Genomic DNA, 14,108 nt, shown 5'->3' on the forward strand with positions numbered 1-14,108 from the left:
ATGTCTCTCATAATCTCTAATGTACCCTCCACTGTCTAGGTTCAAATTATGCCTTGGTGCTGAAACTGTGAAAGAGTAGTCTTTGGCTCTTTCCTGCATTTTCAATGGTGGTTTCAAAGTTTTAGCTGTACTCGGCCGTTCAGTTGCAGGACTAGAATTGGGTCCAGATCTCCCTCGGTTCGTTGCTATGGACTGTGGTGTCATGGTGTGGACTGTGGAGTTCCATTTGAATTTCTAATTAACCAAACAATATTTGGAATCTAATTCTAAGAATGAGTTTCCACGTGCATCCAAACAAGATAATTGAAATGAATCAGATTCTCAGTGATTCAATTCCTATTGAATCTAATTACTAGAATTTCATTCCTAGAATGAGATTCAATTCCTGGCAAACAAACGGGCCCTTAGTTAAATGCTTTGTGCCTGAACCTACTCAAAGAATGCATCCCGCCAATGCAACAAATTTCACATTAGGATGGGTATTTGCAAACTGAAAACTTTCTGGAGGGCAAAAGGAAAGAAAATGAATTATCTTTAGTGACAATGAAACCATGTGCTGATTTCAGATACACGCAAAAACCATGTTGCCTTGGTTGAATCACGGATTGGAGACTGAAACCATTTTTTCTTCAGTCAGGGTTGGAGACCGAAAGCGTTACTGTCTACTCCAGATGCATGTAAAAACGAAGTAGCCATGATTTTATGAATTTTTACATATTTGATGACAATGAAAGCACATGAACTAATCCACTATAAACTTGTTTGTTCAATCAAGGATATGGCTTCCTCTTGATCTCAAGGAATTGGATGTTGGAGGATCATCCTATTTATATCTATACCATCTGGATATATAGCAAAATGCCTGCATATCTGAATAAAGATGACGCGGTTAATAAATGGTGAAAAAGCCTCAAGAGAACAAGATATAGCAAATTGAGCAGAATTTTATCAGAGAATGATGATTTACTCGTACAAGAAAGATGAAACTATTCAAGAACCAGAGATTGCAAATGGGGCAGATTCTGCCACTGTGGACAAGGTCAGACTCGGAAGAGAGAGAGTGTAACAGTGTGTGCGAGGGATTGGAGAGTTATTTTTGCAGTCTTCCAATATTCTCATCTCATCCACTTTCGCATTGGGAGAGTCACAACTCCTCCTTTATTCAGGGAGAGTTGGAGTGAATTGTTGGATTATCTCCAATAATTATTTAAAAAAAATAAAAGTAAAAGGACTTTACTAGAGTACTAATTTTTAACCAATCAATACGATAGTTGGATTGAGAATTAGGGAAAGCTCAAACGAACCAAAGAGTCCACAAACCGCAAGAGATGCTCTTACGAACCACAAGTCTACGCGCCTGCAACGACGGGAAAAGCGGGGGAGTATTCGTGGAAGAAGAGGAGATGGGGAGTGTTGGGCCCAGATTAGGCCTGTAAACGGACACGGCGGGGTTAAACAAGTTTGCGGGCTTACTCGGCGGCCCACTACTCTGCCCGCGACGCCGCGTCGTCGATTTCACCAGACTTTTAGAGCGAAGGCATCGAGCCTTCAAGAACGATGGAAACATCTTGGACGGGCGACTCAATTGATATAAGCAATTCTTTATGAATGGGCATGCGGACGCAAACTTCTATTTCTATAAGCTTTTACGGACAGTTTTTTAGATAACTTTTACGGACAGCTTGTACAAGTAAGCTTCTTTTTGTTGTTCAACTCGTTTGGGAAAACTTCTATTTTTTTTTCAATGTTCGACATTTCAGCAAAACTTCTCGAAAGTATGCGTTCAGATCGATTTAATCAACTATGTTGTTGTACAATGCGATGACGCCTACCAGTTTACAGTAGTGGCTCTTCCTGGTATCTCATATTCTCATTGACGATCTCCTCCGGAGAAGCTCTGTATACTCATCGTCAGAAAATGTGATCTTGATTGCTAGTGTTTGTGTCGCTGCTACTGATGATGGCAACTGACAACACTGAACTTTGAAAAATTGCATTATAATATCTTACGCACAAGAAAATGATGGTACACGAGAGAGAGCAGTTCTGGCTGATGAAACAAGGTGAGCATGTATTGTGTTACAAAAATTTGTGACAGCTGTATAATTTACAAACAAAACAACCTGGAGCTAAAGGATGGGAGCAACAACACAGAGGAATAAGTAGACTCATTTCGGCATGCAAGGTTCAGAGCATGTGCAGGCTTTTCATGCCAACATGGTTACTCCGAATTTCCTTCCTTAAACACCTTTACCCATTTTTCGACGCTATCGATTACTTCCCCAGTCTTGACCAGGTACCGGACCTTGGTCCCGTCCTCGAGGAATTTGTGGCCAACCCTGCTTGTCACATTCTTCTCCTTCGAGTAGAGCATCACATTTGAGCTATGAATTGGGCCCTCAATCTGGTCAAAAGAAATTTAAGTCTAATCAGGAGATAGCTATCAGGCACCTAAAACTATAGTCTTGAAATAAACATATGCAACTATGCAACACATAACAGGAGGCCCAAAAGACGCTCGATAGAAATATTTGCTGACCATGACGATTTCACCCGGTTCATCCTCTGTGCCTTTCTTGTGCTTTGACTTCAAGTTCAGGTCCTTCACGATCACAGTGCTGTTGTGCTTGAAAAGGCGTGTAACTTCTCCAACCTTACCTTTCTCACGGCCTGCAATGACTTGTACTGTATCCCCAATCCTAACATGCATCTTGTGCAGCACAGGAAGGCTGTTCGGTTTACATTTCTTTCGCTCCCATCTCTTAAGCTGCAGCCGAAAGCAAAAATTTAGGCATTTAACAATGGACAAAAAACATCAGATAATTGGACTATTTTTTTTACTCACTCTCATTTCAATCGGGCATATCTTGACCATAAACCTTATCTGCATATTGAACATATTAAACAGCTTGTCAGAACTTCAGAGTAAAATAACATAATATTTCATTTCAAATAAAGGAGATACTGATCAGATGCTTTTCAGACATGGCATGAATCAAACATAGTGGTCGTGCTTCATGATTCTGGGCTGCTCTTTATGCATATTTCTTTGAGTAAATTTCAGTATGAGCTACCACTTAAAATACAGTAGTTCTATCACTTCCTTCAACAGTGATTACTTAGCATCATTATATAATTAATCTTCGTTTGTTTTTCCTAGTAAAGAGAAAGGTTTATCCTCGTCCATTTTTTATCAGTTGGGAATTTCCCGGGTGCAAGCAGATTTCAATAGGTAAGACATACTGAAGATAATTTAGAAAAGAAGGCACAAATACAATCACTCAATCAGCACTATGCTCATAACACACTGTTTGGTGCCCAATTAGTTTCTGGTCAGTCATATGTGATGCGGGGCATGATGTGAGAAAGAAAGCCAATCAATGTCACATCGCTTACAAGAAAATACAAGAAGCAAACATGAAAAGTACTGCCCTCAATCCTAAGTATATTTCAGCACAACAAAACAATTCAGGCAATAAATATATCAACTGAAACAATGGCCCATCGAAGACAATATAGTTTCCTCAGTTGAGGTGGTTAAAAATAATAATTTCCACAGTTGACATGCTAAATCCAGGGTGTTCAAATAATCTTTACCCCATCCAACATAGCATACTCTATATTAGCAGTAAAAACGCACATACAGTTGTATATGAAAAAAGAAGGACGGTGCCTGAGTACCAGCAACAAAGGAACTTTTTTTCTTATTTAAATTAATCTCAATCGTTTAATCTGTTTGGTCTATTCAAACTTTACCATTTCAGCATATACATACATAAAAAAGGAAGCAAAAGTAAAATTCAATAAGGCCCGTGGTCTAAATTTAAATATACTGGTAAAGTGGTAAGCTTGGTTTGCCAACCTTGAAATGCACAATGAACAAAATAAATACTGCTAACTTTACATTTCAATGCAATAGACGAGCTCTAAACCTCCAAATCACACTGTATGCTTGGAACATCCCAAGAACAAATTTCTCCAATTGCGCTTTGCATTGCTACACGGCTACGGATTTAACAAAACGCTAGGGCAGAAGAACGGAACGGAATTAGGAGGCAGCAACAAACCCCAGGCTGCGGTGCGGAATGGGTGGCGAGCCGGTTGCCCCAGAAGCTGCTGGTGCTCGCCGCGCCGGGCGCGGAGACGGAGAGCGACGCCATGGCGCCCTGCAGCGCCGCCATCCCAGCCATCCTCGCCGTCCTCCTCTCTCACTGGACTCGCCCACCCCCAAACCGCAGAGGATAACGAACGCCTTCTTCGAGTTCCCCCGGACAGGATAACACACGCTGTTCTATCTTCTGACGCTGCTGGTGGGTTGCTTTATACATGGGCCTCGACACTAAACGGGCCAGGCCTTAGATAAGGCGAAGATGGGCCTAAAAGAGGCCTTTTTATCCATCCAGTAAGGCCCATGAATTTTCTCGCCATCCCCCGGGAATTCTATCCATCTTCCTGAAGAATTTAGTCTACGTATCTTCTACTATTTGAGATTCGTGCAACGTTATTCGGATAACTCAGATTAATTTGGAACCGAGGAGGAGACGGAGCATATGCGCAGCTGCATGTGCGCCAGCAGGTGGCCAGCTATATGTCACTACGTGGGAGGAGGTGGGTGGGCCGTGCCTCCAATTTAAAATCCGTTTGAACCATGTTTGAACCATGGTATTTGTTGGAATTAATACTACAAAATGAGATCCAATATCACCATATTTTGTCGTATTTTTAAAAATCAACATTTTATATGAACTGTCTCAATATTTTTTTTACTTAAAAATGTTGGTGAATATCAAAAAAAATGTTGAGCTAAAAAATATTGGTGAATGTAAAAAAATTTGGTGCATGTAAAAAAGTTGCAAAAGTTTTTTAACTTATTTTTTAGATATTCACCATTGTTTCATTTCATTGACATAGACTAACTTATTGCGGACATATAGTACCATTTCATGATATTGATCAACAATTTATTTTACCTTAACCAACATTTTTTTCTTGATAGACCAACATTTCCTTTACATAGTTCAATATTTATTGATGGTTGCTAATATTTTTTAACATATACCAATATATTCTTAAAATGTTTGGCCAACATTTTTCACACTCTCCAACATTTTCCCAATGATGACCAATATTTTTTTGACAAGCATACAACATTTATTGATGTTCGTCCAACCTTTTTGTCCAAACACCAACATGTTTTCTAACTATTTTTACAGTATCGCCAACAATTTTTTCGGAGGATGACCACTTACCAACATTTTTCTTAGGAGTGACCAACATTTTTCCAAATATTTTTCTTTAATTTATTTTAGACACTCATCAGCACTTTTCGATGTTTGCAAACCATTGTTAACATAAATCAACATTTCTTGGCTCGCCAACAATTTTAGAATTAAATCAACTTTTTTGTCCAACATTTCTTACTCACCAACAATTTAGATTCACATTTTCTAGGTTGTGCAAATCATAATTCCGGACACCCTTCCCCTTCTTCTACCTTTTTCATTTTTTTTTGCCTTACTCCTACCAAATATTATTTCCCAGTTATTATCATCCATATGAATCATACGGATGATAAATACAAAGTAAATATTAGAATATATTGTTTTCCGGTTATTACTTAATTTCTAAAATTCAAATTTCAACTTGCAAGTCCCCACCCATTACTATCCCCCTTCAAACCATATGCCCCACAAAAAATATTAAACTTCCGAACTATCTGTGTTGTTGAAAAAAAGTCAAAGTCACTTAGCCCTTTGTCGGGGATAGACCCCAGTACCCGCAAGGAAGAAATCGGAGTCCTACTAGGATTCCACTGTAATCCTACTAGGACTCATACCCTGTAATCCTACTAGAACTCCTACCTTGTAATCGACTAGTAATCCCACCCCTGAAGTATATAAAGGAGGACAGGGGTATCTAGATCGGAAGAACCATCATCAATAGCCAACAATCAGGCTACACAACATCCAAGTGCAGGGCGCAATATACAAACCCCAAACAGGACATACGGTATTACGCTACTCTAGCAGCCCGAACCTGTATAAATCTGTATCTTATGTCCTCGCTTTTACCATCAAGTTCCAGGTCCGACGATCCCCCACCAACCAATATACTACCTCGAGATACCCTTGGTAGGTTGCCGGGTATGAAACACTGACATTTGGCGCGTTAGGTAGGGTGATTGTCGAGATCATCGGACGAGCTTGAAGGACCTCATCATCAAAGCCAAAAGTCGTTGTTGCCTCCGGAAGTCGTCGAGTGCGAGAGCAAGTCGGCACACGTCATTGGTATCACCGGGACTCATCGAATCTGCAAAGAAGTCTCTACGTGTTGTTCCAGATTAAGGCAGAGGCACGGCAACAAGGCAATCCGAGACTCGTTGATTCCGAATCGAAGTCCATCGCAGAATAGCAACACTTTGCAACGAATCCATCCATCTTCAAAAGTTGTGGCACCGCACACTGCTAACGTCCAAATACAGGAAGCGGAATTAAGTGTTAGCATGTACACCGAGATGGAATAGAGCGTCCAGCTGCTGCTCCTGTTTGTATGGCACAAATTCAATTTGGTTTGTGCTACACGCACATGGAAGACGTACAAAATTCAATTTGGTTTGTGCTACACGCACATGGAAGAGCACCGCAAGATTCCAAGATATTCACTCAACATACACAAAAGATGTACACGAGCTTTACTACACCAATGTCCGGTCGCATCAACTCACCGACGACTACTTCAACTTCGCAAGGGCGCTCGGCAACCCGCGACGACTACCTCAACTACTCATCTCGACTATAAAACTAGTCGGGGGCGGACCTCACACCGTTGACAACTAGTCAGAATCGACTCCGACTAGTTAGCTTCATCAACAACCATCGCAGCTTCATCGACGACCGCCACAGCTTCATCGATAATTATACACGAATCAAGCTAAGTCACTTTTTTAATAATTAATTTTTTCTTTGGCTTGTTTTCAGCATGGTTGGCCAATGCGCTGACTACTTATTTGTGTACGCCTCTCAATGGGAATTACCCTCCAGAGCTACACATCGCCGACTACTCCTAGGGTATGTTGACCGACAACCACGGGCTTGGCACAATGAATTACAGAGGCTATAGCCATGGGTTTGGTGCACTGAATTTCGGAGACTCCGCTACGGGCTTGGTACATCGAATTACGGAGGCTATGACCATAGGTTTGATGCACTTAGTGCTGGAGGCTCACAGTGGCTACAACCTATGGATGCACCAATTCTTTGGGCGGTAACACACGCTTTTCTTGCCAAAAGGCAGAAAAGTCTCAATGACTAGTTTAAGTGCAATCGCGCTCTCTTTTTGTCGCAATATCGACTACTTATTTTCAATGTCTTTTTCTTAATGGTTGCTAATATCTTTGAGCAGAACACGCCTTCATCCGTGAAAGTCTCGGATTTTCTGTCATGCCTAAACGCTAGGACGCGTAGACGAGACAAAGATCTCAAACGCATAGCAGCAGTGCCAATACGCGTACACGAGACAAAGATCTCACACGCAGTGGAAATAGCTAAACAAGGACTGAGAGTCTAAACGTAACAGGCTAACTACTCAGGAGAAATATGATCGAAACAAGAGCATGACGCACAACATTTACATTCATCACTGAATAAATTTTGGTAGTATCTTTAAAATTCTACCGATATGCTACATAATGTATGCATATCTTTTTGCAGGTCAAGTTTCGGCGACGACTCACCAGGACGCTCCGCGTACCTCCAATGGCTCTGCTAGCTCCCAGTCTCGAGGGCTAAGCGTCAATTACTACTCGGAATATCTCCAATGGCTTAGCTAGCTTTCAAGCTGGGGAGAGGGGGGACTAAGCGCCAAATAACTACTCGATGAGGCTCCTACAGCTCACCTGGCTTATAAGCTCGGGGGCTCTACGCCATAAAACTACTCGAATGATGACTTGCGTGAAGACCAAGCTCGCTAAGATCCTTGGATTGATTATTTAATCATTCCAAGGCTCGGGGTTGATAAGCTACACCCAGCAATTGATTTTTTTCAAGACGAAGAAAGAGGATTCAAGATTTTATCGACCCTTAGCCTGATTCTTCGATTCAACCTAAGGTTCGGGGCTACTCTATATGGAGTGCAACTTTCACCGTCCTCCATATCACATTCCAAAGATGAATATTACAAAATCAATATGATCCAGGGCTCGATCACGTTATAGCCTCATGGTAGTTTTGAGGAACTTCGAAGATTCAGCTAGACAAAGTACTCAAGGAGCACTAAACTACTCGGCGAGGATATGAAAAATACTCGAAGGCTGCACATTCGACTATGAAACGCTCGGGAGCTCATCGGGGATAGATCCCTAATACTCGCAAGGAAGGAAGAAGCCGAACTCCTACTAAGATTCTACTGTAATCTTACTATAACTCATACCCTGTAATCATACTAGAACTCCTACCTTGTAACCGACTATTATTTCCACCCTTGAAGTATATAAAGTAAGACATGGGTATCTAGATCGGAAGAACCATCATCAATAACCAACAAGCTACACAACACCAAGCGCAGGGCACGATATACAAACCTCAAATAGGATGTAAAGTATTACGCTACTCTGGTGGTCCGAACCTGTATAAATCCATGTCTCGTGTCCTCACTTTTACCATCAAGTTTCAGATTCGATGACCACCCACCAACCAATCTACTAGTTTGGAATATCCTTCGGTAGGTTGACGGGTACGAAGACATCCTTCATCCTTCACTCTTCTCGCGATGCAGTCTAACATCCCGCAATGTAATGGAACGGAATAGAATTATATGGCTAAAGCAGGCGCTCAGCATACATACGTGGGCTTACTGTACTCGTATTGGGCTTTATAGTTCATCTGCTTAAACATGTTCCGGAAGGGTCGCCACCATCTCCCCTCGGCGTAAGAGAAGTCGTCGTCTCCATCGAGCTACGCACTCCGCCACGCCGCACACGCATCCGCGTCAGCCGTCAGCATCACTGCATAGGACGGGGTCGGCGGCGGTCTCCTCTCCTCGCACGCCACGCGAGCCCACGCAAGATGCTTACCCAGGAGAGGCGTGTCCGCCTCCAGATCCTCCATGCGAGCGCCGAGGCGCGCAAACCACGCGACGGTTGCCGAGGCAAGCGAACCCCCTACTCCACTCTATTGTCTAGTGTCTACTCCACTCCAGCTGAATCTTTGAAACTGATGAGCTGCCGATGCCGCTGCTGCGCCTAAGCATGAGGCGCCGGGTGGGGAAGATGGGGACGTTGCAATCCCGCATGATTTTTCACATTTTTGCTGTGTAAAAAATAGGAAGGGCGTTCTAGTTACAGCGATAGTTTTGGGCGGTGGAGGGTAGGGTGGGTGTGGGACTGTGGGTGGATGGCGGTGACATCAATGCTTTGCACTTTTTGCAGCTCCAGGACCCATTCGACACCGAGGGGAGGGTGAAATGTCAATGGAATTCCTTCTTTTTGAGATGATGTCAATCGAATTCCTTCTTTTTGAGATGATGTCAGTCGGATTTCTCTAGTGCGATTCATGGTGCAAGTTGGATGCTTTATCCAACGTTGGAGACATTATTGGGTATATTTTGCAAACTAACCTAGGTTTGACCACTCAAGGTCAATTACCTGTTCCTTTGACTTCTCATTTCTCCGAGATATGTGCTTGTCCTAAATGATTGAATCATAGTATATCCGTGACAGATCGCTTAGACAACACGTGCAATATACATATCTGGGCAGTTGGGCCTGTCCAAGCTGCCTTCTGGATCACTATCACCAAATCGCTCCTATAGTCCTATCCCTTTCATCTAACTACCATCGGGATATTAAATTGAGTCCAGAAATGGTCCTGCCGTGCAAGCAAACCATTAGTGTTCCCCCATGGGATAAAGCGTGTGACTATGCAAATCTCTCGGCACAGATTGTCGCTTATCTGGTTAAGAATCTTGTATTTCTTTTCTCTTTCTCCTTTTCTATTCACCACACATGTTGAGGTCACGATGCAAATCATGACACAGGGTTTTGTTTTAATGTGGCACTACCAAACGAAATGGATAAGGAAAGGGGTATATTTTCAGGATAATTGCCATAGTTTCATTGTCGTAGATATCTGTTCCTCATGCCCATAATAAGAATTATGATTGATACTTTGCCCTGTGATGATCTTTTTGTAAGAAAAGAAAATGTCCATCTGATAATAAGGCCTTCAATTCATTTGACTGAATGATAAGGGCTTAGTTATCCTCTCTAACTGTAACTTTTTAAGATACTACGGGTACAGATATTATGCATGACCATGAATGCTGGAGTGCTGTGCAATCCCCAATCTGTCTGAAATTCTTGCACCCAAGCAAAGCTCTACCTGCTTGCGGCACTTCAGATGTGGACCTTTTTTGCAGGTTTTCGGAGCTGGACATGTCATCCCTTCACTTGTTGATTAAATTTCCAATGTGATAGAGATTTTGCACCCTGTGTCCTCCACAAGAGTTACTTAGTAGAGACGCACGTTGAAACTTGAAAGGGCTTCCAAGACAAGTGAAGCTCAGCCTTCAGTTGCTTCCCACGCTTCACCAACTGAACAAGGTTTATATATATATATATATATCTAGTACCTCTCTTAGAGTAAGGACACTATTAGTTAGTGCAACAAACTGGGGGAAACGCCATGGGTGTTCTGACACTGGTTCATATCCTTATCAGCTTCACTACTTGTGCTGAAGCTCTACGGAGAGCAGACTTCCCTCCAGGTTTTGTCTTTGGCACTGCTTCTTCAGCTTACCAGGTTCATAGCTGCGATCTCTTTGGTTTCAACCGATGTACTCTTAGTTTGATGTCTGATTCTGGTCAATATGTTACCAGTATGAAGGCGCTGTCAACGAGGGTCAACGTGGACCTACAATATGGGATACTCTCACAAGACGACCTGGTGTGATAATGAGGATTTGTTACAAAAAGTGCAGTAATGAGGTGCTAACTCTGTCCAGTGTTGTGACTCCAGAGCATATTTTTTGCAGGACGGGTGATAGATTTCAGCAATGCAGATGTTGCTGTTGATCACTACCATCGTTACAAGGTAAGGTGGCAATGATTGGGATATTTCTTTGTTATTTGATTCTGTTTAGTTTAATTCATTCAATTGTTCCATGAAAACTGGAAATTTCTGTTTTTCAAAGCATAAAAAATCCCTTCATACATGATTCTTGGCATTTGTATGAAAACTTGCCTGCCTTTCATCTGGCCATCTTCTGGCAATTTTAATTTGGAAAAATCGAAATCGTGTATGCATTTTCTTGTTCCTTTCGTGTCTGTAAGAATCATTCTATTTAAGAATTATTTGACATAATTATCCTTGCTTCATCTTCCTCCAGTAATTGCTCCTCTTTCTCGTGTGTTGGCATTAGTTTACCAAACACACAAAATATAATAACTGCTAGTCCACTTCTCTGGCATGCTGCTGCCAAAAATAGAATAGTGAGAAGATGTTTTCCTGAATATGAGGTGCCATTTGTATCAACAAGAATGTTTTCAGAGATCAAGATTTTTACTATTTTTTCTCAAATTAGGTTAACTTCTATGGCTAGTTTGTTAACTGAACAAGAATATCGGTTACATTGAAATAATATCCAGAAATGACAAACCTAACACTGACTGGCAGGAAGATGTGGACTTGATGAAGGACATTGGCATGGATGCGTACCGGTTCTCTATCTCATGGTCACGTATCTTTCCAAGTATGTAGTAAGTAAGTTCTTTGAAAACATGTTGTTTTTCTGTTTCCACCAAGTACTAAGTAGTTTTTTCTCGCTAGATGGGACTGGTGAACCTAATGAAGAAGGATTGAATTACTATAACAGCCTCATAGATGCTGTATTAGACAAAGGTAATAATTCTTCTAAATTCCAGTACGTTAAATGTGAATCGGTGCCAACCATCAGTTTGTGACTGTACTTCTTTGGCTTTCTCTATATTTGTGGATCAGGTATGCAACCATATGTAACACTCTTTCACTGGGACCTTCCGCAAGCACTAGAAGACAGATATGGTGGATGGTTAAACTCCCAAATCGTGTAAGCAATACTATTATATCTTCTTTTTAAGGAAACCATTGCTTACACCATATATATAGCGTCAAACTAAATTCAGGAAAAGTGGCCTTGTTGATGTTCGGCAGCTAAATTATGCAGGGATGATTTTGTTCACTATGCCTCTACTTGCTTCAAGGAATTTGGAGATAGAGTGAAACACTGGATCACTTTTAACGAGCCCCATAATTTTGCGATTGAAGGCTATGACCTTGGTATTCAAGCACCTGGGAGATGTTCCATTCTGTCTCACATGTTCTGCAGGGATGGTAAATCATCAACTGAACCATACATTGTAGCTCACAACATCCTCTTAGCACATGCTGGTGCTTTTCATACTTACAAGCAGCATTTCAAGGTAATTTACTATAACAGTATAACACATATCCAAGAGATGTATCTAGTAGTAAAAAAACATGGATGACTTCGTATGTATTGCAGAATGAACAAGGAGGTCTCATTGGAATCGCGCTTGATTCAAAATGGTATGAACCATGGACAGATGTCGATGAGGACACACAGGCAGCAGCACGAGCAATGGACTTTGAGCTTGGATGGTGATACATCTGATCTACCACCATCTTGATATAACCACATCCATTCAATTCCTATGTAATTGCAGTACATAGTTGTTGTTCATAATATTAATTATGATTTTTTGCAAGTGTGAATACAGGTTCCTGGATCCCTTAATGTTTGGCCACTATCCTCCTTCTATGCAGAAACTTGCAGGCGATAGGCTGCCTCAGTTTTCAACTCAGGCTTCGAAGTTAGTATCGGGTTCGCTAGATTTTGTGGGCATAAACCACTATACCACATTGTATGTTAGGAACGACAGAATGCAAATCAGAAAACTTGTAATGAATGATGCTTCAACTGATTCTGCGACCATACCAACTGGTTAGTCTGTTAAACGAAGTGATTCGATACCTTTTTTTTTTTGCCTATTTTCAGTACTACTGAATTCATCTTTGTGTTCACTATGACAGCGTACAGGCATGGAAAGAGAATAGGAGAAACGGTAGGATTTCCTCAGCAGTTTCTTCAGACTTGTTATGCTTCTAGTTTTCATCTTCTAATCATCAAATGTTTGATTGGCAACTATGTTTATCAACTTCCAGGCAGCATCAAGATGGCTGCACATAGTTCCCTGGGGTATGTTCAAACTGATGAAGCACATCAAAGAAAAGTATGGAAATCCACCTGTGATCGTCACTGAAAACGGTAAGTAGCTGAAAAGATTATACCAACAGCTGATAAGAGTTTCTGCCTCGGAGAAATTCCGTAACATAACAGGTGTTTATATGTCAGGCATGGATGACGCAAACCTCCCATTTTCGAGATTAGAGGATGTTCTGCAGGATGATAAAAGGATACGGTACCACAACGACTACATGTCGAACCTCCTAGATGCTATAAGGTGAAGTTCCACTTCTATGCGCTTACATCTGACTGTAACAGCCAACACACTGTCCTGTCTACATGACCATCGGCACTCAACAACTGCTGGATCTGAATCGCTGCAGGAAGGAAGGCTGCAACGTCCATGGCTACTTCGTATGGTCGCTGCTCGATAACTGGGAGTGGAACTCTGGGTACACGGTGAGGTTTGGTCTCTACTACATCGACTACAACAACAACCTGACGAGGATTCCCAAGGCATCTGTCGAGTGGTTCAGCCGGTTCTTAGCCCAGGAGACGGCTATAATTTAGATAATCTGGAGTAAGCTGAAGCCTGACTAACAGTGAGATTCTACGATTGCCATTAGTTAGGTGTACATAGCACAACTGCCATTTGTACATGCGTACATACATGCCTTAGGTGTAGGTTGTGATTATTTCTCGATGTATGTAACTACCATTTGCGCGACCTTCAACGAACGCTGTTGAATGTACCGCTCTGCTTGTTCTGCATTGATATGTACTACACAGATCAACAAGAATGTGAATTGCAGTGCCCAAACACTGCATCCTCTATGTTAATGCAGCCTGCTAGTGCTACCATTTCTCCA

The 14,108-nt window shown here is 41.7% G+C and overlaps 2 protein-coding genes across 5 annotated transcripts; one reads left to right on the plus strand and one right to left on the minus strand.

The window, feature by feature from the left end:
• Positions 1 to 1,980: 1,980 nt before the first annotated feature.
• On the minus strand, positions 1,981 to 4,300 carry LOC101758521 (50S ribosomal protein L24, chloroplastic). Its single transcript, XM_004966218.2, has 4 exons — positions 4,068 to 4,300; positions 2,846 to 2,884; positions 2,540 to 2,767; positions 1,981 to 2,404 (listed from the first exon to the last, which is right to left on the minus strand). The coding sequence occupies exons 1-4, from the start codon at positions 4,188 to 4,190 to the stop codon at positions 2,222 to 2,224; spliced, it is 573 nt and encodes a 190-aa protein (XP_004966275.1). The 5' UTR covers positions 4,191 to 4,300; the 3' UTR covers positions 1,981 to 2,221.
• A 5,172-nt stretch (positions 4,301 to 9,472) lies between these two features.
• Positions 9,473 to 14,108, plus strand: LOC101758109 (beta-glucosidase 25). Of its 4 annotated transcripts, none has more exons than XM_012845073.2 (14): positions 9,473 to 10,597; positions 10,715 to 10,796; positions 10,874 to 10,940; positions 11,029 to 11,087; positions 11,670 to 11,756; positions 11,823 to 11,894; positions 11,994 to 12,081; positions 12,199 to 12,454; positions 12,538 to 12,653; positions 12,773 to 12,996; positions 13,086 to 13,117; positions 13,218 to 13,320; positions 13,408 to 13,516; positions 13,623 to 14,108. In XM_012845073.2, exons 5-14 carry the CDS (start codon positions 11,726 to 11,728, stop codon positions 13,807 to 13,809), a joined length of 1,218 nt encoding a protein of 405 aa, XP_012700527.1. In that variant the 5' UTR covers positions 9,473 to 10,597; positions 10,715 to 10,796; positions 10,874 to 10,940; positions 11,029 to 11,087; positions 11,670 to 11,725; the 3' UTR covers positions 13,810 to 14,108. The 4 variants fall into 4 exon arrangements, with proteins under 4 accessions (XP_012700527.1, XP_012700526.1, XP_004966274.1 ...); XM_012845072.3 differs by having other exon boundaries at positions 9,475 to 10,597; positions 11,670 to 11,745; XM_004966217.2 differs by lacking the exon at positions 9,473 to 10,597 and having other exon boundaries at positions 10,640 to 10,796; positions 11,670 to 11,745.

Source organism: Setaria italica, chromosome IV (assembly GCF_000263155.2).
Source record: "Setaria italica strain Yugu1 chromosome IV, Setaria_italica_v2.0, whole genome shotgun sequence".
NCBI lineage: Eukaryota > Viridiplantae > Streptophyta > Magnoliopsida > Poales > Poaceae > Setaria > Setaria italica.